The sequence below is a fragment of the Cydia fagiglandana genome, chromosome 20 (assembly GCF_963556715.1).
Source record: "Cydia fagiglandana chromosome 20, ilCydFagi1.1, whole genome shotgun sequence".
Lineage (NCBI taxonomy): Eukaryota > Metazoa > Arthropoda > Insecta > Lepidoptera > Tortricidae > Cydia > Cydia fagiglandana.
In genome coordinates this window covers 796,816-822,138 of record NC_085951.1, presented here as the reverse complement: position 1 = coordinate 822,138, position 25,323 = coordinate 796,816, and the positions used below count along the sequence as shown (strand labels likewise).

The following is a 25,323-nucleotide window of genomic DNA, read 5'->3' as shown; positions in this document are numbered from 1 at the left end:
AACTGACAGGCCGATACCGTCCGGCGAACTGTTAATCAGTGGGCCCCTTAACACTTCTTAGTACAGTCAACGTCATGCGGACCCCAGGCTCTGTGAGCCGTGACAAAATGCCGGGATAACGCGAGGCAAGGCTCGGAACCGGTTTTTTCTTCATACAAAAAATACCGGTATTATTTTGTTCTTTTTCGTTCTTTAGTTTATTATTTCATGTTTGATGGGACAATCTAATAATACTAAATTGTTACCTAAATACATGATTCAGTCCTACGTAAAAAGCATAAAATAATTAAAAATATTGGCCTATTTCGGGTTTTTCAAAAAAACCGGTTCCGAGCCTTGACGCGAGGAAGAAGGAGGAGTACAATATCGACGTTAGAAATATAATATATTCACACTTTTTTGTCTTTTGTTATGGCGAAAATTTTAAAGATATATTTGTCGTCCACTGTACATAGATATTTACTTAAAGTTATAGTGTGACATGACATGAAGATGTCACTTGAATTTACCTAACACCTATGTAATTTTTCAATTTCCATTCAAATTAAAATGTTTAAAATGTTCTGCCTTAAAATTTTAGCCGGATTTCGTTCGTCATGTTCAATTAATATTATTCATATCATCGCTTACCGTAATTGAATAAAACATGTAGTAGAGCGAAATAGCTCAAAATTATGTTAGAGGCACTATTTTTTTTATCTCACAGAAGCTACATAAAAAGACTATTTTATGTTTTTTCTTTAACGAACAGAATCCACTGAACAACAAGCGAAACCAACAACAAGAATGTTGATTTTATGGTTCGATTTTAACCGTTGACAGCTTTTCAGCTGTTTCAATTAAAAATTGAATTCAGTAATACACTGCTAATCAGAAAACTTAACGCTACGTCTTACGTAGGCGAACAACGCGCGAACGCGGCGCGGCGCGGCGCGGCGAAATCAATCCTTTGATGCCCATAGAAGTGTCTTACGTAAGCGATCTCGTTGCGAACGCGGTGCGGCGCGATTTGCACGCGAATGTCAGGCGGCGCGGCGCGGCGCGGCGCGGCGGCGGCCGCTTTCGCCGCGCCGCGCCGCGCCGCGTTCGCGCGTTGTTCGCCTACGTAAGACGTAGCGTAACGCAACGAAACTTGTAATTTCCTACCTTAAAATCAGGTAAGGTATAGTCCTTAAGTACAACTGACCGTAGTTATGCAGAAAACGACCAACTCAAATTATTTATCAATGCAGAAAGCGACCAAAGCTACTGAGTTAGGGTGTAAGTCACTTTGACAAAAATAAAAGTTGGTCGCTTTCTACAGAACTACGGTCAAAATGGTCCAGTTTTTAACGTTGATTTTTAATGAACCTGTATGATTTATACTCGTTACATTTATTTTGGACCACTAATGCTCTTTCTATAGTAAGTATATGCTCAACATAATTTGAAAAATACTTATACATGTTTTACTGGAACTTATATTTGGTCCATAGTTGTAAGTCGTAGACTAAAGTTACCTGATTTTACGGTACCAAATTTTAACGTTGATTGTATGTATTTTATAAGTTAATCAAAATCCAACTCACCACAACGGCAAACACGATCGCCAGCACAGCAATAAACATGGCTACGAACTTCATCTCGAAATGTCATCTATCCACCTGTGTAATCTACATCAACACCTGCCTTATATACTGGAAATACAGGAAAAATCTGAATAATACACTTCCGGTTCCATTTAGCGTTTATATAAATGATTATAATAATTATTTGAGAAATGGCGTGAGCATTAGTGGGCGCCGGAGCGTGCTAATGTGTAAATTTGCGTGATACAATTTGCTAACGGCTCCTCTACACGATGGGCCAGCGCCGGCCACTCCAAGGGACGCAGTCATGCAGTAGAATGAGATAGCAATATCACTTGCTCCCTCTAACGCATAAATGCGTCCCTTGGAGTGGCCGGCGCTGGCCCATCGTGTAGAGGAGCCGTAAAGTGCTGTTCGGATTTTGAAGATATGATGTTGACAGTGGGGAGACACTCCTGACTTCGGGCGAACTCGGCTCCGTTCGGCTCAGCATTGCTCCGATCAATAATTAGGGTAGACACAACTTGAAGTCGCTTTGCGTGCACGACCACAGATAAGACTTGAATTTTGACAACCCGAAAGGGATAGTGCCATAAGTTAGAAAGGTATATCATGATTCGACCCTGAATCGCTGTCAAACTTCGGTTTTGTAGGAAGTGTTCTGTACGGTAGTACTGTTACTTATTCTGTGATGTTGATTTGATTAATTGGTTTGGTACCTGTCTGTCAGATAGAAAAGAACTGCAATCGATTTTTTTTAAATCTGACATTCATTTTGTATTGCTTGCAGTGCTCTTATTTAGCACAAATAAAATGCGAACGAGATGAAATATCAAATCAAAAACAGATGTTTAAATTTCTAATGTTCCTAATATGCCGTACATGGCGTACATCACCGTTAGCATTTTTGACATTGACTTGATTTTTACGGAAATGTTATTAAAATGTTGCTATTACAATGTTAAAATTGAATTCCTGACCTTGATAATTTGATATTTATTTTGTAAAAACAGTTCTTTCTGGGCCTAACGGCCCGATTTGAGAAATTAATAGAGATGCACTAGATATGAAATAGTAAAGATATGTGACGTTCCATGGAAAAAGGTACCTTATGGCGGCTGCAATAATATTGGAGCGGCGTTAATAATAGCGTAAGCGCCAACCGCCATAAGGTACCTTTTGCCGTGGAACGTCACATATCTTTACTATTTCATATCTAGTGCATCTCTAATTCATTTCCCGAATCGCGCCGTAAGTCTTTCTGAGAGATGAATCCTACAGTTAAGGATGCCTCACGCTAGACCGCGCCGTGCCAGCGCCAAGGCATCCGACATGTCAATTCATGTTCTATGGGCCCGATTCGGATTTTGAAATAGACATCTATTAGTTCTATTACATATCTTTTAGACATCACCAAGATACGATAGCGATATGTTTAAGATCTAACCTGTCAAATTTGACATTTGCGCGATTCTGGAGATACTCTTGAACGATTTCCACAGGATATGACTTAGAGATCCAATTCACATGTAATAGATATCTTACTCTATCTAACGTAAAAGTGACATTGGTTGCCCGAATTGCGCTGCAAAAGAGAACTAGTTGATATCTAAACCATAACGTATCTATAATGGATCTAGTACGTGTCGTGTATTGTGAATATCTTGAAGTTCGAATACGGCAGTATGACGGCTGATCGGTGATCGTGGTGCTTTCCATAGAAAACTAAGCGCCGGAAGCTCCGCTCCGGTCTACCATGAGTCATCCTTTATGGACTTGTAAAATCCAATGAAAATTTGGTATTTGCTGGCCTTGAATTATAAGTAAATTCCACGGAATACTAGTTCTGTGCTAAAGTCACTGAGACCTTCAAAGGACACCCCAGGTCACTGCTCTTATCACAGAATACTTATAACAAGCGGCTACATGCAATCATGATTATTATAATGTTATGACTTTACGCTAAATACCTAACTTTTTAGGATTACATAGATTTTCACTTACCTATATAGTGCTAGAAAACTGAACTTTGGGACGGGCATATATACATATTATATGTATATAAGTAAATACCTATAAATTAACTGACAAATGTAAAGAGGTATAGGTATTCAAAGTGGTAAAATTAGATCAATTATTTTTGCATGTGGACTGGGGTAAGGGGTAGAGCTATCTCTACTATAAGTGCCCGGTACCCCACCCGGAAAATCTCTATGGATTTTATTAATTATTTTTTAAGTCATGAGTATGGTGTTAAATATTATTGTGAATAACCTGATGTCTCCCTACTTCAGCTGCCACAAATGCGGTCGCAAATGCCGCTCCCGCATTGGCTTATAAAGCCACGTGAGACGTTGTTCCTCACATAATACAGACGCTGCATAAATCATCTGTCAAGATGTTAAAGGCCTCACGATGTGTACTTAATCCTCATATGATAAAAAATCCAAATAGCAATAAGGGGTTGCCACAGAACATGACGTAAGAATGTAAATATATCTCATTGTAGCACATTATGGTATTGTAAACTCGAGTCGTAGTATCCATTATTCATCGCAATAATGAATATTTACATCATGTTCCGACTCTTTACATTTATATGACTCGTTCAACTTTATCTGATCTTCGTGTATCGCGGTTTCTTATTTGTGCATCTCAAGGAAGGGCCCGATTCGGATTATGAAATAGACATCTATTAGACATCACCAAGATACGATAACGATATGTTTAAGATCTAACCTGTCAAATTTTACATTTGCGCGATTCTGGAGATACTCTTGAACGATTTCCACAGGATATGACTTAGAGATCCAATTCACATCTAATAGATATCTTACTCTATCTACCGTAGAAGTGACCTTGGTTGCCCGAATTGCGCTGCAAAAGAGAACTAGTTGATATCTAAACTATAACGTATCTAGAATGGATCTAGTACGTGTCGTCTCTTGTGAATATCTTGAAGTTCGAATACGGCAGGAAGTCTCTTTGTATGTTCTTGACATTATTTACAAAATAACAAGTTATGAAATAGGTGCTAACAATTATATGAGTATCTATATTAGCAAACACGAGCTAGAAAAATAAAAACATCCAAGCTAGTGTAAATACCTAGTTATTGGTTACTTATTTACTATAGTAGGTACGAGTATGTTAATATTTTAAAAATATAAATATTTAGGTATATTCGTAAACTCAAACGAGAAAATTTACATACAATAAAACATAGAAAGAATAGTGCCACGATATGGCCTGCTGAGAGATCATCAAGGGCATCAAGTGAGAATATTCACAGCAGGCCCCTGTTTCACCAACGTGACAGGTGCGACGAATTGTAATCACTGTTGCTGACGTTACAGGCATCCATGGGCTACGGTTACCGCTTACCATCAGGCGGGCCGTATTCCTGTTTGCCACCATCATTTTATTATTAAAAAAAACTTAATGATATCGAAAAAAAACAGATATTTGTCTTGCTAAGTTTATGACAATTGTCACAAGAAACACTACAATTGTCACGAAATTCCGACATAATTATTATAACTCATTACCTGTCAAGAATTACCTACAATTCTTCTAAATCTTTGACAATTGTCAGAAACTTCGCAGGAGAAATATCTGTTTTATTCCGATATAATAAAGTTTTTTTTAAATAATACAATGATGGTGGCAAACAGGAATACGGCCCGCCCGATGGTAAGTGGTAATCGTAGCCCATGGATGCCTGTGACGTCAGCAACAGTGATTTTACAATTCGTCGCACCTGTCACCGATGTGAAATTGGGGCCTGGTCCCTATGGGCCGGTACAGACGGACTGCAATCCGATTGCAACTTGTAAAGGAACTGCACGCCGACATTGCTGCTGGCGTGCAGTCGGCGTGCAGTTCCCATACAAATTGCGGTCGGCTTGCGTTCAATCACTTTTTAACTTACGAAGGCTAGTAAGAGTAGTAAGTTAGTAAAAATCATAATTTTGACCGCTATGTATCTGGTTATGTACATATATGTGTACCTACGCATGTTCATCTGTTCCATCATAACTCCTTAAGTTCTTATTATAATTTGACTAATGGTTTGGTTCAACCGATCCTAAGGAAAGAAGGAGTAATAAAACACCATGTAACCTAAAAGCCTATATTCCCACACTTAATCTATATCTAGCTTCTTGAAGCTGCCCTGGATACCGAACAGGTCTTCGACGGTGGTCTTCTTGCCCTTCCGGAGTGCCTCGTTCACTCGTCGCCGGTTCTCATCGCGGAAAAAGTCTCGGTTGCTCTGGAGTCGCTCAAAGGTCTCCTCTGGAACCAAACATGTTTATGTTCAAACTTTTTGCGTGTAGATCTCGAGAGGCCTTTGACACGTTAAAAATGTACAGTACGATGAATATAATGGTTAAACTTTTATCATCATTCTTGCACTTAATGTTCTGTCCGGATTCAGACAACACCAGGATTTACTAGGTAGGTACTGCACATTGCTGTCGCAAGTGTCAAAATCAATGTTGTTGTCCGGACTTTTGCAGTTAAGTAATGCTCACCAGCATTAGTTTGAATCCCAACACTAACTTTATAGTGATGTTATTCATAAAAGTCTGTGAAATCTAAATTTGACATTTATGTGTGTCAGAAGAGCCAAAATTAAGATTTGTCAACTTTTATGACGGGACTAGTCTTTATCTTGCTGCCCCGTTATTAATCTTTTGAACACGGCCTATCGTGGGTGTCGCGTTATCGTGAACCTTGTCAGAATGCACGAAGGTTGATATTGGGTTGTGGCTGCTTGCTTGACATTTATGGCCGTCAAAGGGTCATAACTCACCTTTAATAGTTTCAAAGTCCTTGTAATCTCCCCCTGCTCCCTTCGGCAGCGCTGCCCTCGGGATGTACTTGTAGACGCTGTCGGACCCTCGCTGGTGGATGCAGATCAGCTCTAGCAACTCCTTCTTGAGGAAGGGCCTCAGCATCATCATCAGCTTGTCCATCCAGCCGGGCGCGTTCAGGAAGTGCACCGCTTTTAGCTTTACCAACATGCATTCCTGAAAATTATAGAGCAAGATACTATTTATACAATCATATTTCGGAGGGGTTACACAGATGTATGGGGCTCTTAAAGAGGACGAAAACGAATAGATACTTATGTAAAGATATACACGAATAGATGTATTAGTTCATAAACTGTAGAATATTTTGGACTGAGCACTGTATGAATTAAATGTAGTATATTTTATTTGCTTTCATTTGATACTTCACACTAAATGTTGGTAGTGGTTATTCGGCTCTGAACTATAAACTAACCCTAGGGAAAACACAACAAGATTAGGTATAGATTATACTTCTAGGAAAAGCACTACAAGATTAGGAATAGATTAAATATAAGTTGAACACTAACCTGCAGAAAGTATAATACTTGACGAATTGCCATAATTTCCACTCTAGCGAGATGACCAGCTACTGCCGTGTCCAAATCTACAATCAGCTCGAATCTGAAAACAGCAAAACATATTTATAAAGGTAATTGTTTTATTGAACAAAAGTATAAAATGGATAGACGAAAAAAAAATACTACCTATCTTTGCATTAGTGTTACCGCTATCACGACTCAAATCACATCCCACGTGATAATAAAAATGGCCTATCAGCTCACCTATAAGCCGTCATAGAAAAACGAAGTCTCAGAAGCTTATGGAAATGATGACGTGACTTTTCGTGGCATCTGCCATCCAAAGACACTTATTATTCGATCATCCTTTGTCTATAAGCAATTCTGATCCTGGCTACAGAGGAACCACGTTCGAAGTGTTGCCTCTCTGTCGTACTTGTAAATTAGTACGTATGTGTGACAGGGAGGCAACATGTCGAACGTGATTCGCGGTAGGCCCCCTGCCCTTAAAATATATAATGACCTACCCTGGCCAGGTCCCCTCCTCGTACTGCCACAGATCGAAGAGCATCATGAACGTGCGCACGACATCCACGAAATTAAAGTGACGGGGATCTGGGTCGATCAGGCGTACGTAGAAGCCACGGTAGCTGCGCACCAGCGGCATGGAGAGGGGGGCGAATACCCTGAAAACAAAAAAATTACTCATTTAAGACAAGTAAATAGGTATCAAGAGAAAAATGGGAGACCTGGAAGTTTCTAAATCGATCAAGATCGGGAGTTGGCCGAACCAAAGACAACCTTCTGAGAAATATTATTTAGTTATAAATGTTATAATCCCTTCACATGACAAGAAGAAGACGTAAATATGAAAACCGTCTATAAGGAAAGACCGTCTATGAGCTCTTTCGTCGCTCTTGACTTTTCCACTTACAGCAGGTCGATAGAGCAGAAGGAGCGCAGCTCTTCCTTTCTGACAGTGTCTGAGCGACGTACATATACAAATACGGCAGTTCTTGCCCTATGACCTATAACGGTATTTCTAGCAATAAATTGTATACGAGATGCCGTTCTTCCCCGCATTGACCGAGACCATAATCCTTAAAAAATTCTTGTCTTATCACAGCCAATCAATCAATCAATCAATCAACCAATCAAATTTTATCTGAAATGTTTGTCTGTAAGTGACTGCCCTTTAACAATGTTGTCTTTGTTAATATTTTGTGTCTATATTTAAGCCTCGTGAGGTGTGCATTGACGAGTGTTGTACCTAAAGGTGTCATTCTATGGAACTTGCTAACTATGTAAACAAAAGCCACTAGTAAATTCATCATCCAGGGACAATTTCAATATGACGGTTTGTTTACATAGTTAGTAAGTTCCATAGAATGACAGTTTACCTGCATTGAATTAATATTAATTACCATATTGGTAAGGCGTGTGACTTTTAAGCCGAAGGTCACTGGTAAACCCGGTTTCAATGACTGTTTGACTGAATTGACTGTGACTTCATCACACTTAATACCCCTACTCGTATAGTCTGAATGTCCTCTTAAAAGGACAAAGTATATACTTGTGTATAAACATTAAACATCTAACATTTACCCTAAGATGTTATCTTCAAGTTTACCTGTTATCATGACATTTTGTCCTTCTTTAATTTCCTACCAAAATACAACTCTAAGCCCAAAACATGAAGGTATATTTTAGATTGTTCTTTCACAGCTCAATCGCTCTTTTGACAAGAAGAATTTGCTAAAGCAACCGACGTTATTGCCATTATGAAAAGGGCTATATTTGTCTGTCTTTAAAGTCGATAGATCGTTTTACCTTAAATAGGTTTAGTACCTACCTATAGGTACGGTCACGGTACGACCAGGGGTCAAACTAATTTGGTTCTTAATACTATCGCTAAGAAATGGCCAATGTAAAATGAACCTAAAGTGGGTCAACAATTAATGTCCGTCCACAAAGTGAGCCTAGTCACCGTAAGCATTATGTCACTGTGAAGACTGTATAATCATGATTGTTGGAATGGTTGCGATTTTCCTCAACTGTGTTGGGAATTCATTGTCATTTAAATGATTAAGTACGTCATTTTAAGCCACAAAACGGCGGATTGTCGCCTGCTGTGCTGTAATAAAAAACTATAAAAAACACCATCGCCTATTGACATAGTATGACTTGATCAATTGAGTTCACCAAAAGTTAAAGCGTGTTTTAAGAAAACCTAAATAAGTGGAATACTTACACAGCCTCCAAGGTGTATTCGGCCTTGTCAAAGCAGCTGTCCTTGCAGTATGGCGTGAAGAGAGTGCCCAGAGTGCAAGTCCAGGTCCTTGGCTACTTCTCGCAGCTGTATGTTGTTAGATCCAGGTCTAAGGAAACTTACAGTCTCCAAGGTATATTCAACCTTCTTGTTAAAGCAGCGTTCCTTGAAGTATGGAGTGAAGAGAGTGCCCAGAGTGCAAGTCCACTAAGTCCAGGTGCTTGGCTATTTTTCGCATCAGTACGTCGTTAAATCCAGGTCTAAAAAAACTTACACAGTCTCCAAGGTATATTCGGCCTTCTTGTCGAAACAGCGGTCTTTGAAGTAGGGAGTGAAGAGCGTACGCAGTGTGAAGTGCAGGTCCAGCACCTGCTTGGCTACTTCTGCGCTGTTCTCGCAGCAGTGGTACGTCACCAGGAGGTCCAGGTCTGCGAGAAAATTTGACAATTCATTTAATAAATATTTTGGATACAAAAAGGCTTTCGTCAATAGTCCAATCACGGCCCGATTCGATTCGAACTTTAAGACACGTCAGTTAATAGATCTAGAAAAGATATGGATTAGATATGTCAGTGTCAAACAAATGTCAAAAGCGACGTTCCTTCTAACAAAAACGTCACTTTTGACACTTGTTTGACACTGACATATCTAATCTATATCGTTTCCATATGTATAATTTGAAGTAGGTATCTTAAAGTTCGAATATAGCTGTCAGTCGAGATGACGGTTTAATTGACTGTGTGATCAAATGCTGCAATGGCGGTCGTAATAACATGCACCTAGGTCTGGCTCAGTGACCTTGCTTGTGAAGCCTATGGTCCTGGGTACGAATCCTGGTAAGGGCATTCATTTGTATGATGAACACAAATATTTGTCCCCGAGTCGTGGGTGTTTTCTATGTATATAGATAGCCATAGTACCTACAAGCTTTGCTTACTTTGGGGCTAGGTAGAGATCAACCCTGTGTGTGTAAGATGTCCCCTGTCATTTATTTATAATATGTGTGTAGATAAAGCAGTCAAGTGTATATAACTCTACATAATTAGGCATTTAAACACGTGTACTCGCTTTCAGCTCGCTTCATTATCCCACACACGTATTTTTTAAATGCCATTCATTACGTAGCCGTCACATAAACTACTATCATAGTTTATCATAAAAAAGACTTGTTTGCTCTATTCGAACTGACAATAATAATAATTCTATGACTACAGGCTAATTTATGAAATCGTAGCGACTATCTTTGAGAAAAACGCAATTGAAAACGTGGTTTCCTCCGTTTTGCACGTTTTATGCGATAATTGACGTTTCACGGCACTGTCGAGAGCTATTCTCACAGCTTGCTAAGGTAATTAAAATCATGTCAGTGTCATGGGGCCTTTTTGGCTGGCTACGGTCCGGGGTGGCACCATGTAGCCTAGTTTAATTTAGTGGTGAAGACTGACAAAGCCTGCTGCAAATTACATCATTTGTAAGTTGATGACGAAGCCCGTAGCTGATTTGCTTTGTGTCCACTTGACGAAACCTGCATTGCTGATCACGAACTATGCATGGACTTTCTATTTACTATATTTCTGAATAATTTTTGATTGATTCAGATTTCATATTTTTTATGGTTTTGACAGTTAAATTTTGATATGACCTTGAAAGTCACTATTGGAGTTTGCAAAATGAAGAAAAAGTCGTGTGAGAGATGCGCGCCAATAAATAAACAAAAGGTCTTATCAAAACCGAATCAGAAATATAACAAAATGTTAAATTAGAATTTGCCTCCAGTTTTTATGGTTCCAAGGGTCAATATAAACCAGTTCTTCTGAGACAACCACTAGGGTTACCATCAGAATATCGTCTATCCTCGTAATTATTAGTTATTATATTAAGAGTTGTCGCGCTGCGGCCGCAGTGACGGATATCGCCAACTAAATTATCTGTCATTACATTAATTGCTGTCAAGTGTCATAGAAAAGGCAGATTACATGAAGTATAAGTTAGGTAGTTGTAACAATAACCACTTATAATGCTAAGTGCTTTGGATTTGAATAAAGATTAACTCACGTTAGAACGGACCGAGTTCGGGTTGAGGCATCTGACTTTTATGATGGGCGATAGGTGATCAACTGATCACGTGATGCTTTATATAGAAAACTGAGTGTTGTACCTACCCTCTACCTTAAATTATTATTCAAATAGGTATGGGCGGAGGCAAGAGGGCCTAGGCATTATGCAGTAATGGATATTTGGGATTTTCCCTCGACATTGGTGGAACCCCTGTCTGAAACTGCGCAATTCGTGTAGGTACTGTTTTTTGGTATTTAGTAACACTTATTGAAACTGTCTAAGGTAGAGGCTCAACGGAGCCGACATGTCTCATTTTTCTTTTAACTATGAAGATGAAAAAAAACCTTAAATTAATTGTGTCCTTGGACTTGAAAAATACACCGCGCTCATTCATTTTTCCGTGTTGAAAAACAACTATTATGCGGTCTAAATACAAAGAAAATGATTCAAATGAACATTATGTACAATTTTGGGTATTTAGAAAGTAATATCCTACAATTTCGGGACAACATTTCATCATTCTATTTGCTGAAATTGTTCAACTGACATAAAATTCAATTTCCTGTTATTTAGAATCGATTTCAATTTCATTTCAACAGGATAAAAATGTTATTCTCACTTTCCACACATAAAAGATGTAACAGCCATTTGTAAATTTTGAATTTGGAATCTGTTGCTCGAGGATACGACAAACAATTGAATGAGTCTTTAAATGGTAGTTGTTTGTTATCGTGGTGGGGCATACCTTTTAATTATCTTGCCATATATAGACCACGATAATGCACGGTACATTTTTATCTTCGAAAAACGGCCCATAAGATCTGACACATAATATCACTTTTTAAGGTTGCGATATCGACATATAGTCTGGTTTTAATTTTCATAAAATCGATTTCGACTGGCAAATCATATTACTTTTTGGCAACCGGGTTTATTAACCTAATTAGACCCCGCTGAATCCGAATTTGCCGGTTGCTTGATCGAAATCTTGACCGGAAGTGAGATATTTGACATTAAAGGTCCCTTTTTTTAGTTTTTCGTAAATAACTCTTAAACGGTGGCGCATAGCAAAAAATATTCTATAACATAAGTAATCTGCATAAAATTGCCTACAAGAAAGATTCAGTACAATTTTCGCCAGGATCAATATTCAAAGAGATATTAACGCGGGAAATTTAATTATAATCACTTCTAAGGTCCCTTTTTTTAGTTTTTCGTAAATAAATCATAAACAGTGGCCAATATCAAAAAATGTTGTTAAACGATAATAATCTACACAAAATTTTGAACAAAACATATTCAGTACACTTTTCGCAGGGATCAATATTTAAAAAGATAATAAAGAGGGAAAGTTCTAGTATAAGGAATTCTAAGTTTCCTTGTTTTATTTATTCGTTAATAATTTGAAAAGTATGACTCATAGCAAAAAAAATCTGATACATAAATAATAAACATAAAATTTCCTACAAGAAACATGTAGAACACTTTTCGCTAGGATCAATATTTAAAAAGACAAAGCAGCGGGTAAATTATAAATAATCAATTTTAAAGTCCCTGTTTAGTTTTTTGTAAGTAACTCCTAAACGGTGTCCCGTAGCAAAATAGGTTTTTAAGAATAAATTATCTCCATAAAATTTCCTCCAAAAAATATCTGGAACACTTTTCTCTAGGATCAATATTTAAAGCGATATTAAAGGAAGAAAGTTAATTACAATCAGTTCACAGGTCACTTTTTTTTAGTTTTTCGTAAATAACTCGTAAACGGTGGCCCGTTGCAAAAGAATATTATACATAAAAATTAAACATTAAATTGTCCACAAAAAAGGTTCTGTACACTTTTTCGCTACGATCAATATTTAAAGAGGTATTAAAGGGGGTAAGTTAATTGTAATCAATTTCCAGGTCCCTATTCTAAAATCCTGTTGGGGTCGGTTCAAAAACTAAGTAATGTCCGATTCGCGCTTGAATGCATATTTCTAATAGGTTTTCCTGTTACCTATAGGTAAAGAACTATTTTGTATGTTTTTTTTCAAAATTTTAGACCCAGTAGTTTCGGAGAGCCCCCCCCCCCCCTTTATCTCCGAAACTCCGAAAACTTACCACATAGTTTTTTTTAATTAAAAAAACTATTTTGTAAGTTTTGTTAGAAATATGCAGTCAAGCGTGAGTCGGACCAATTAGTTTATGATTCGACCCCTACGGGTTTCTTAAAGGCAATTCACTCGCGTTTCACATATAAAAAATACATTGTTGAAATTTGGGTAATATACGGAACCCTTGCAACGCGAGTCCGACTCGCGCTTGGCCGGTTTTTTCCTTTTGAGGTACGGAACCCTAAAAACTAAAAAGAAGTGATATGTGAATTGATTGTAATGAATTTTCTTTCTTTAATATCGTGTCAAATATTGATCCCAGAGAAAAGTGTTCAATATGTTTTTCGTAGAAAATTTTATGCCGATTATTTATTTACAAGAACATTATGAACTTATTTTGCTATGAGCCTTATTTTACGAGTCATTTACGAAAACCTAAAAATAGGGACCTGGAAATTGATTACAATTAACTTACCCCCTTTAATACCTCTTTAAATATTGATCGTAGTGAAAAAGTGTACAGAACCTTTTTTGTGGACAATTTAATGTTTAATGTTTATGTATAATATTGTTTTGCAACGGGCCACCGTTTGCGAGTTATTTACGAAAAACTAAAAAAAAGTGACCTGTGAACTGATTGTAATTAACTTTCTTCCTTTAATATCGCTTTAAATATTGATCCTAGAGAAAAGTGTTCCAGATATTTTTTGTAGGAAATTTTATGTAGATAATTTATTCTTGAAAACCTATTTTGCTATGGGACACCGTTTACGAGTTACTTACAAAAAACTAAACAAGGACTTTAAAATTGATTATTTGTAACTTACCCGCTGCTTTGTCTTTTTAAATATTGATCTTAGCGAAAAGTGTCCTACATATTTCTTGTAGGAAATTTTATGTTTATTATTTATGTATACGATTTTTAATACTATGAGTCATACTTTTCAAATTATTAACGAATAAATAAAAACAAGGAAACTTAGAATTCCTTATACTAGAACTTTCCCTCTTTATTATCTTTTTAAATATTGATCCCTGCGAAAAGTGTACTGAATATGTTATGTTCAAAATTTTGTGTAGATTATTATCGTTTAACAACATTTTTTGATATTGGCCACCGTTTATGATTTATTTACGAAAAACTAAAAAAAGGGACCTTAGAAGTGATTATAATTAAATTTCCCGCGTTAATATCTCTTTGAATATTGATCCTAGCGAAAAATTGTACTGAATCTTTCTTGTAGGCAATTTTATGCAGATTACTTATGTTATAGAACATTGTTTGCTATGCGCCACCGTTTAAGAGTTATTTACGAAAAACTAAAAAAAGGGACCTTTAATGTCAAATATCTCACTTCCGGTCAAGATTTCGATCAAGCAACCGGCAAATTCGGATTCAGCGGGGTCTAATTAGGTTAAAAAACCCGGTTGCCAAAAAGTAATATGATTTGCCAGTCGAATCAAGAAGGAGAGCGATTTTGAATTTTTATGTCTAGTCTAATATCTTTCTTCTTTTACTGTAACGTCTACATACAGGGTGGAAAGATAAGTCGGGCCCTGGAGGGAAACTACTTTAAATCCTTAAGCTGGCTCATTTTACTTAAAGGAGACATTCCTTTATTTTTAAAAAGAAACAAAACTGCATTCAACACTTTATCTACAGTATAACTTACCACCGAGGTAATTTTCTGGCAGATGTGGCTTCAGCCATTCCCGTAACCGCTGAACGTCTTCCGGCGATATATCGGGGTTCTTGACGTACTATAAACACTTTATATACAGTATAACTTACCATCGAGGTACTTTTCTGGCAGATGTGGTTGCGTCTTCAGCCATTCTCGCAACTTCTGAACGTCCTCCGGTGATATGTCGGGGTTCTTGAGGTATTCCTTCTCCACGGGGAACTGCTTCGCCGCTTTGGACATTTTTAACTGTAATCAAATAAGGAGGAATTTAGACACCGTTAGGCCCAGACACACTTTGGGTCGATGCTCCAGAGGAGTAAATAAGTAAGTAAGTATATACCGTCGTAGCTTGAGCGATGACGATTAAAGTTATGAAACATTTTTTTATAAAACCGGACAAGTGCGAGTCTATCTCGCCCACCGAGGGTTCCGTACTTTTTAGTATTTGTTCTTAATATCGGCAACAGAAATATACCGTCTGTGAATATGGGCCCGATTCATATTTATGAAATAGGCATCTAATAGACATCTTTTAGACGGATTATGCGATCGACAACACAAACGCAATTCTTCCTATTCGCGATTCTACACAATATTTTTTCGACGCAACCGCAGTGTACTACATTCGTGATTCCATACAGGCGTTATTTTAACGCAATCGGGATTCTTCCTATTCGTGATTCTACACAATATTTTTTCGACGCAACCGCAGTTTACTACATTCGTAATTGCACTCAGTTGTTATTTTTCACAATAATACCTATGGCGTTTCATCTTAATAAATTCATATTTTTAACTCGGCCGTAATCAAGAGGCGCTGGTAGGTGGGTAGGTAGTATAGCGGTGGAAGCGAGTAACTTTCAACCAGGGACTGAAAAGATACCTTTAAAAACGGTTTTGACCGGTCTTTTAAAGGTGGGTCGACCGTTAAGGTAGCGTTTCGGTACCGATATCAAAAATGAAATAATAAACCAAAGAACTAAAAAGAACATAATGATATCGGTATTTTCGTATGGAGCAAATACCGGTTTCCAACCCCTTCTCATCTCGAGAATTGAACACTTTATGTCAAAGTGCACGGAAGACATCTTGGATTCCAAAACAGTCATCATTTTCGAATTCCGCACTCCCTAAAACTAGGGAGTGCTCCCGGTACCGGTATTCTATACAAACACAGTACCGGAACCGGGAATTTCCGGTTCTCGCCATACAAACTCAGTACCGGGAGCATTCCCTACCTAAAACCTATAAAACGACACCCATGACGACTTTTAATGACAAAGTGCACGGCAGACATCTTGGATTCCTAAACAGTCATCGTTTTCGAATTCTGCACTCCCTGAAACCTATGAAGCGACACCCATGATGACTTTTATGTCAATGATGATGACGATGATGATGATGACGATGATGATGACAATATAATTCACAAACAATCATATCGGGATCCGTGTAGCTAGTGAAAAGTGGGAGGGAGACACGCGTTCCCTCCCGCTCTCGCGAGTGACCGGTTTGAACTGGGGTGTCAGATCAAACACGAAAAGGTTTTTTTTGAAGGGTACCGTTTGGACTTAAGCCTGTATTTAATGGTACCGTTTGGACTTAAGCCTATATTTAACGGTACCGTTTGGACTTAAGCCTATATTTAACGGTACCGTTTGGACTAAAGCTTATATGTATACTTATTTAAAGTATTGAGATCAATAGAATGCTACTTTAACGGTTAGATACCTATAAAAAAACACGTAAAGGTACTTTTATTTAACGGTACCGTTTGAACAGAAGCTCGTTTGGATACGGGTACCGATTGATATCGGTACCGAAATGCTGCTTTAACGGTCGGGTACCTTTAAAAGACCGGTCAAAACCATTTTTAAAGGTACCTTTTCAGTCCCTGGTTGAAAGTCGCCCGCTCCCACCGCTAGACTACCTACCCACCTACCAGCGCCTCTTGATTGCGGCCGAGTTAAAAATATAAATTTATTAAGATGAAACGCTATCGGTATTATTGTGTAAAAATAACAACTGAGTGTAATTACGAATGTAGTAAACTGCAGTTGCGTCGAAAAAATATTGTGTAGAATCACGAATAGGAAGAATCCCGATTGCGTTAAAATAACGCCTGTATGGAATCACGAATGTAGTAAACTGCGGTTGCGTCGAAAAAATATTGTGTAGAATCGCGAATAGGAAGAATTGCGTTTGTGTTGTCGAACGCATAATTCTTTTAGACATCACCAAGATACGATAACCATGTGTTTAAGATCTAACCTGTCAAATTTGACATCGATTTTGGAGATACCTTTGAAAGATTTCCACAGGATATGACTTAGAGATCTAATTCACATCTAATAGACTCTATCTAACGTAAAAGTGACATTGCTGGTTGCCCGGATTGCGCTGCACAAGAGAACTAGTTGATATCTAAACTATAACGTATCTTGAATGGATCTAGTACGTGTCGTCTCTTGTGAATATCTTGAAGTTTGAATACGGCAGTATGTCTATTCGGTTCATGAGATACAGCCTGGTGACAGACAGACGGACATCGGAGTCTTAGTAATATGGTCCCACTTTTACTCTGCCGCCGCCGGTGATTTCAATTGACATCCTTAGAATAATCAATTCATTAAAAAATACTAGAAGCACTGGCTACGATGACATTGATACTAAGATTCTGAAAAGCGTTGGTCATATAGTGGCACCAGTTATCAGTCATTTAATGAATCTATGCATAGTAAATGGAGTTTTTCCTGATAAATTAAAAATAACTAAAGTAGTTCCGCTATACAAAAAAGGAGATAAAAATGATTTGGGCAATTATAGACCAATAGCCTTGCTATCAATTATATCTAAAATTTTTGAGAAGGTGATTTATTCAAATATTTACAACTATTTTGAAACAAAAGGATTACTTGCTTCAGAACAAAAAGGCTTTCGTAAAAATCGGTCCATTGACGAAGCGATATATGAATTGGTGTCAAAAGTTGTAGTTAGCATGGACAAACGAATACCCGTAACAGCAATGTATATGGACTTGACGAAAGCGTTTGACTGCCTGCATCCCAAGATCTTAATAAACAAGCTACGAACATATGGTATTAGAGGCAACGTACTAAACCTAATTGAGTCATATATTAGTGATAGGAAGCAGTATACAGTAATAACGAAGCTATGTTATGAAACAATAACAGAAATCACATATTCGTCGGATTTAAGAGAATCTTTTTATGGGGTGCCTCAAGGAAGCATTTTAGGGCCCCTGCTTTTTATTATCTATATAAATGACCTTCCCAAAATTACTAAATATCCAATGGTTCTCTTTGCGGATGATAGCACCGCTATTTTCACTGGTACAAGTTTGAATAATTATGACATTGGTATTAATTTCGAAATGAGTAATGCTTTGGAATGTATTGTAAAGTGGCTTCATGAAAACAATCTAAAAATAAATATTGAAAAAACAAAAATAATGAATTTTAGACAAAGGAAGAACGAACTGGAAGATTTAGATGTCAAATATAAGGGGCAACAACTTGTAGAAGTCTACAACACAACATTTTTAGGATTGGTTTTAGACAGCAATATGAACTGGAAAGGTCGGATTGATAATTTATGTAAAAAGTTAAGTCGTTACTCCTATGCACTGTATATGCTAAATAAAGTAGCTAGCCAACCTGTTGTGTTAACCGCTTATCATGCATATGTATCTTCTAGTCTCCGATATGGCATAATTTTCTGGGGGAATTCGACTGACTGGTACTTGGCTTTCAAAGCTCAGAAAAGATGCCTTAGAGCGACTCATCATCTACTGCCCACAGTATCATGTAAGCCATATTTCATAAATTTAAAAATATTAACCTTTCCTTGTATGTACATCTACGAACTAGTAATTTTTGTGAAGAAACATCCAGATATATTTCGAAGTCTTAATAGTCAACGTCTGCAGCACATGGTCTGTGCACATCCATCGAGAACTGCTCTCTTGTCAAAAAGCGTTCTCGGTATGGCTCCTAGAGTTTATAACAAATTACCAGAACTTATAAGGAAAGTGTGTGACATAAATATATTTAAAAAATCTGTAAAAGAATTTTTGGTCAGAAAGGCTTTCTACTCATGTAATGAATTTCTCACTGACAACCTTTACTGAATAATTATTATTAAATTAAAAATGATATATTTTTTATGATATAAATATGTATAATGATATATTTTTTTAATGATTTTTAACTGATATTATTTGGATATTTTACTTAATTTATTGTTTGACATACATACTGCCTGTAAATCTTAAATTAGTGCATGGTGCATGCTAATTGCTATTAGCAATCAAACTTAATTTCGTATGCCCTTGGGTACGACATAGTGGAACAATTTTCCTTTTTTAACATCATATGCAATATCATGTTGTGTACACCTATGATCGACGAATAAAGCATTTGTATTTGTATTTGTATTTACCCTTTGGGTACGGAACCCTAAAATAAACAAAGACGTTGAGGAAAAGGTTTAGGTATCCAAAAGCAGCTCATAAGAACATTGAATCTAGGCTAAATCTAAAATCTAGGGCACTAATCTGGATTTTCTTTCAAGGATAACTATTAATTTAATTAATGATTGTATCCATTTGCTTTAATTGCAGACCTCCTAACACTTAAATTAGGCCAAATTGATGTTTAATCCAATTAGATAATTATTGTATTGCTTTAAAAAATCGATTTAGAGTCAGTCCGAGATAAGTCTGCAACTATTTTGATAGAACACTCAGTTTATACGTCATAATTTCATAGAATTATGAAGTTTAAAATCGTTGCAGACTTATCTTGGTCTAACAATATTTGCTTGATCCTTGTCAAGTATTCTATGATTTATTAGTGCATACGTACTTAATATACATACTTAAAAAAAACATAATTAAATAACTAACCTACAAAACTTAAACTAGTATTCTATTACATGTAGCACCAAATAAAAAAACCTTAATCTTGCCGCGTGACATGATAATTCGGTACTTATAATAAGTATAATTTTTTAACTCAGTTTTATGTTTAAGTAGGAATTTTGTTAATTAATTTTATTAAAAAAATACTCATTATGCAGTATAATGGTCTTATTTGTCTTTCCTGTTCCGGATAGTTTGTAATTCTAATTGTAATTTTTACTTTTAGCTAGATATGAAATAGTAAAGATATGTGACGTTCCACGGAAAAAGGTACCTTATGGCGGCTTGCGCTTACGCTTATTATTAACGCCGCTCCAATATTCAGTCGGGGCAATGGTACCTTTTGCCGTGGAACGTCACATATCTTTACTATATCTTATCTAGTGCATCTCTATTTCATTTCCCGAATCGCGCCGTAAGGCTCATTTAGGATCGTACCTGTACATATTATTTCGATTGCAGTCGGGGACCTTTTAAAAGGGAAATTTTTAATGAATGAATGAATGAATGAATGAATGAATGAATGAAAATCTTTATTTCAGGCAACTAGTGGCCCATACATAAATACCTTAAAACTAGCATACATATTATAAAAATATATTTTAAAACTAAACACTACAAATCACATTATGGCTGCGATGCATTACGCAACCCCGCAGTGTAGTGTAGTGTAGTTAATGTATCAAAATAAGTTCCAGAAGGCTGATAACAAACTGATCCCATATGCAAGTACTTATTCCATGAATCAAGTTAAAGTGGACCTGCTCTTTGTGTAGTTAAGGAGTAGACTACGGTTGAACCAAAAAGCTTTGGAAACTTAGCAAAAGCAGGCGTGGCTCACTCCGCGATTTCGTCGCTTTGCTACAGGTAGCTAAAAGTACATCCGTTCCACCCCAATTTTGTTTTGTTGTTTTGGGGAAAGCCATAAGCCGCGCGTGGGGCTGTCGCCACCTAGCGGCCATATCTGTGCTGATCGTAAGAGACGCGTTTTGTTAGAGAGGGAGTCTTAATCTGTACCTAGTACTATTATTTATTCTGTGGCAAAAGACAACTCCAAATCACAACAGGGGTGTTTACTGGCTAATGGGCGCCAGACAAAGAATGAAGGACTTTGGAGCAATTATCTTGAACCAAAGGAATTTAAAACTCTACCCAATGAGCTCTATCATCCGGCACATGGACATGGTGGGAAAAACTTTCGAGTACTGTAGTTGACGGGTCGTTAATAGGGGGTAATAAAATTGCACTAAAGATCCCTATGTTATGTGCCATCGTAAGGAGAAGGACCCCCTAAAACCATCAGAAAATGAATGAAAATGAAAATGAAAACGAACACTCTCATTTTAAATGTACTTATGCAAGGTTTTACTATGCAATAATTCAACTCGCTCTGTATATTCTTTGTATAACAATTATTACCAACGAAAACTGGTTCCAGACATAGATAGTATAATAATATGTTACGTAAATGTTTATACCATGTTTCACGTAATTTAAGCAGGTCGTTTTAAAATGGGAACGTGACTACGATTGTATGAGAGCGGTTTTTGGCGGCGGGCTCGTGTGATTTTTAACTTGGTACAATTTATTACGTTTATGAAATAACACTAACCATCCCATGCCGACATATATATAGTACCTACGTGTTTAGTGACCGCTGATCGTGACAATACACAACAAACAATAACAAGATTAAATATCAAAATAAAATAATTTACTTACAATTTTTAAACATGTAGATATAAATAAACCTAAATAATAAGTAACTAATTATGTACCCCAAACAATAAGAGCCTAATTCGGATTTAACAACTTGTTACGGTTTTGATTTTATATTGATATGACCTTGAAGATCACTCACGCTGATTGGTGCACGCTAAATGGAGTAAAAGCAGTGCGTGAGAACGCGCCAGTTAAAACAAATTATTAAAGAATCGACCTCTAGGTTCGTTCGTGTTGAGTTGAGATATAGAGGATGATTTTGCTATCACTGATCAGATTCAGATTCAGATATTTATTAATAAAATTTAGTATTTTACTCATATGAGTACTGATACTGAATTCCTAACTTTTGAAATTGAAATTGAAAGTCTTTATTTCAGGTCTGTCGGCCCATATTCTGTTAATATACACTGTGCTTAAAATATGTTACTATGGGGCCAACCTAGCAATTTACAAATTGCAGAAATTGCAGAAATGTTCTCGGAAATTTCAGAGAAATTCCATGAAAGAAACTTATAAAGTTCTCTGTGTGAATGTTCCCATGAGAACTTTAACGTTTTGTGTAATGTATAACATTACACGCCACATAACAGTAAAGCGGGCAGGCGAAATATTTAAATTGGCATGTGTCTACGTCGGTCTTGACACGATTAGATTGTTTATTAAATTTAAGTTCCAGAGAATATTCTTCATAGAAGTTTCGCAACTTAAGAAACTTCTCCTCGGTGCATTGCTAGGCCAACCCCGAAATCGCAAAAATTACTCGTAGTGTCATAAATTTCGGTGAATCAAAGTCAAAGTTCGAAATTAACCGTATTGCGATTATAAAAGCGCTACGACTTTTCAAAATGTCTTCTGAACCTACTGAACCTTAATAATTATATAGGTACACATGCTATCGTATCACCTTGGAAACCTGTTATCTCTCTTTTTAAAGTTTGCTGAACTATGGACGAGTGAAAAATCCTGTTACGAATTTTTGCGAAGCTTTACACAATTCTCTCCTGACTGTCATGTGGAAAAAAATCCACTGAGGCGGAGATGAGTGGAGATGGAGACGAGCGGGAATCACCCAATGACGTTGGTTCTCTTCTCCGCTCCGCTTATTTAGCACACAGGAAGATGTTTGTATTTAAACTTCCGTGTGACATGTCGCACGAAGTAACAAAGTAATGGGGAGTAAATCCATGACATTTGTACAAGATTCTAGTAAAGATGACATAAGGTAAAAAAACTAGCTACATATTATTGTGAAGATATAACAGCTAAACAATTACAAAGTTAATTTATTGTTCATCTGAATGACAACGTCAGTCAAAGGCGTTTATGTACTCGGCTCATTTCAAGTGACGATATCATGAAAGAGGTTGATAAATGATAAGTGGTAATTGTTTGTGAAAATGCTATTTGAAATCATCCTATGGGTGGTTTGACGTCATCCGCATGAATTGTTCGAGCCCTGAATTTATTTATTAATAAATAAATAATATCTGAATAAAGCTCCCATCATCAACACAACACATTCATATACATATTACATATAATTATTAACTGTAACTTATACAATATTTATTACACAGGGTAGAGTGGCTGCGAGAAAAAATTATTAGTAGGCAAACCGGACCTAATTTTGTTATTTATAACCGATGGGTATCGTTCTTTTTAGTCCTTCACTGTATATAGGTATACCTAAAGTAGTTTTATTTATATCTTACTGGTTTCTGCCCGCAACTTTATCTGCATGAAATAATGATGATAACTGCTAAAATCCCTATGTCCTTCGCCGGGCTTCGAACTATGTTCATACCCTATGTTCATCCATCGGCTTAAGAGCGCTTTCGGATTTAGGACCTCTATTCTAAGTTAGATTTTTTTTTGCTCTGGCCTACAAAATGAAAATTTCAATTTCAATTCCTTTATTATTCAATTTAGGCATTAACATTGCACCGCAAGAAAGTTGTAGATACATAATTCAAAATAAACATAATTGACCCGTTATCAATATTAGTTAAATTAAACATTGCAAATAATCACAAGATACATTAAATACACATCCATTAAAAACACAAGACATACCTAATTGGTATAAATTGTATAAAACAAAGAATTATAAATAAAATTATAAAAATATATATAAAATAATTATTAAAAAAACTCGCTTACCAGATTATTTTATCACTAAATATCACAACACCTTAAAAATAAGGTTACTTAATTAAAAAAACTAAAATTGTGTTTAATTCACAAACTATGCACCATTATATTTTGAAGCCTGGCGCTTAAACCGAAGCGCGCAGGTCAACTGCGCGGGAGTTCGCCGTGAAGAAGGATTTCGACTTTAAGGCTCAATCACACTGACTTCAGTAGTAAGCGTGAACGTAGCGTTGCACTTGATCTTAAGGGGCCCACAGATTACCAGTTCGCCGGACGATATCAGCCTGCCAGTTAGTATTACAGCTATATTTCGGTGTAACAGGAAACCTTAACACTACAGATAATCTCTTATAAGTACGATATAAGAATATGAGTTTTAAATGAGTTTTTAAAAATGATTACAAGAGAATAATAATCATTTAGGAAACCAAAATGTCTTAATCTTGTTCACTCGTAATATAGTAATGGCGACAATAAAGTGTTATAGTGGATGGTAAAAGTAAATATTATAGAGGACTTAAGTGGAATATTAGACTATTTGTAAGTGCCGATTATTATTTATTGTGAACCTATGTATCTTTTCTGGCAAAATATTCACGCGCCTGCAAAATAACAAAGAGAAACCATAAGGAAAATATCAAAAATCGGTAAAGTTTGTGTTTGTTTTTAACAAAAAGTTTTATAAATATTAATTCTAAGGCTAAAGTTAATTTATTTTAGCTGGTAATCATAACACGATGTTAGTCTGCTTAATATTTGTAAGTATTTCCTTAATTATATTTACAAATACTTTTTTTTTCATTGGAAAATGGCGACAATTTTTAAACAGCTTACAGGATAGTTGGAAAGCATTATAATCTTAGTAGCTGTGCTGTGTAATAAATGGAGTGTCATTTACAGCTTTTGTAATTAAAACAGCTTTAGAATAGAAGATTTGTATTCGTTTGGCTTTATTTCGGTTCTCCGTACATAAGGTATGGCGTAGTTATCTGGGGAAACTGCACAGACAAACATAATGTCTTTATTGTTCAAAAACGCTGTATTAGAGCCATTTTTTCGATTAGTCCGACTGACAATGAATCATGCCGTCCATATTTTATACAAAATAATATTCTTACTTTCCCCTGTGTCTATATCTATGAAGTTTCAGTTTTTGTTCACAAATATAAATATTTGTTCACAGAAAATATATCATTGGGTACTCGTGTAGTAAGACCTAAATACAGACACAGGTTACCTAGGCCATATGTTAACCTGTCGCTCACGGCTAAAAATGCGTATATTATGTGTATCACAATTTACAACAAATTACCTAATCGTTTTAAAGACATGGAACTTGAGCATTTCAAAACAAACATAAAAATGTGGCTAATAGAAAAATGTTTTTACTGTATAAATGATTATTTAAGTTTATCATTAGTGTTCCTAATATGTAACTAAATATGTATAATGTAA

At 36.5% G+C, this 25,323-nt stretch overlaps 1 protein-coding gene across 1 annotated transcript; it reads right to left on the bottom strand.

Annotated features, from left to right (window-relative positions):
• Positions 1-5,686: 5,686 nt before the first annotated feature.
• Positions 5,687-24,013, bottom strand: LOC134674291 (clavesin-1-like). Its single transcript, XM_063532320.1, has 7 exons — positions 23,878-24,013; positions 15,158-15,296; positions 9,489-9,642; positions 7,473-7,631; positions 6,955-7,048; positions 6,385-6,601; positions 5,687-5,864 (listed from the first exon to the last, which is right to left on the bottom strand). Exons 2-7 carry the CDS (start codon positions 15,288-15,290, stop codon positions 5,713-5,715), a joined length of 909 nt encoding a protein of 302 aa, XP_063388390.1. The 5' UTR covers positions 15,291-15,296; positions 23,878-24,013; the 3' UTR covers positions 5,687-5,712.
• Between the last annotated feature and the right edge of the window lie 1,310 nt (positions 24,014-25,323).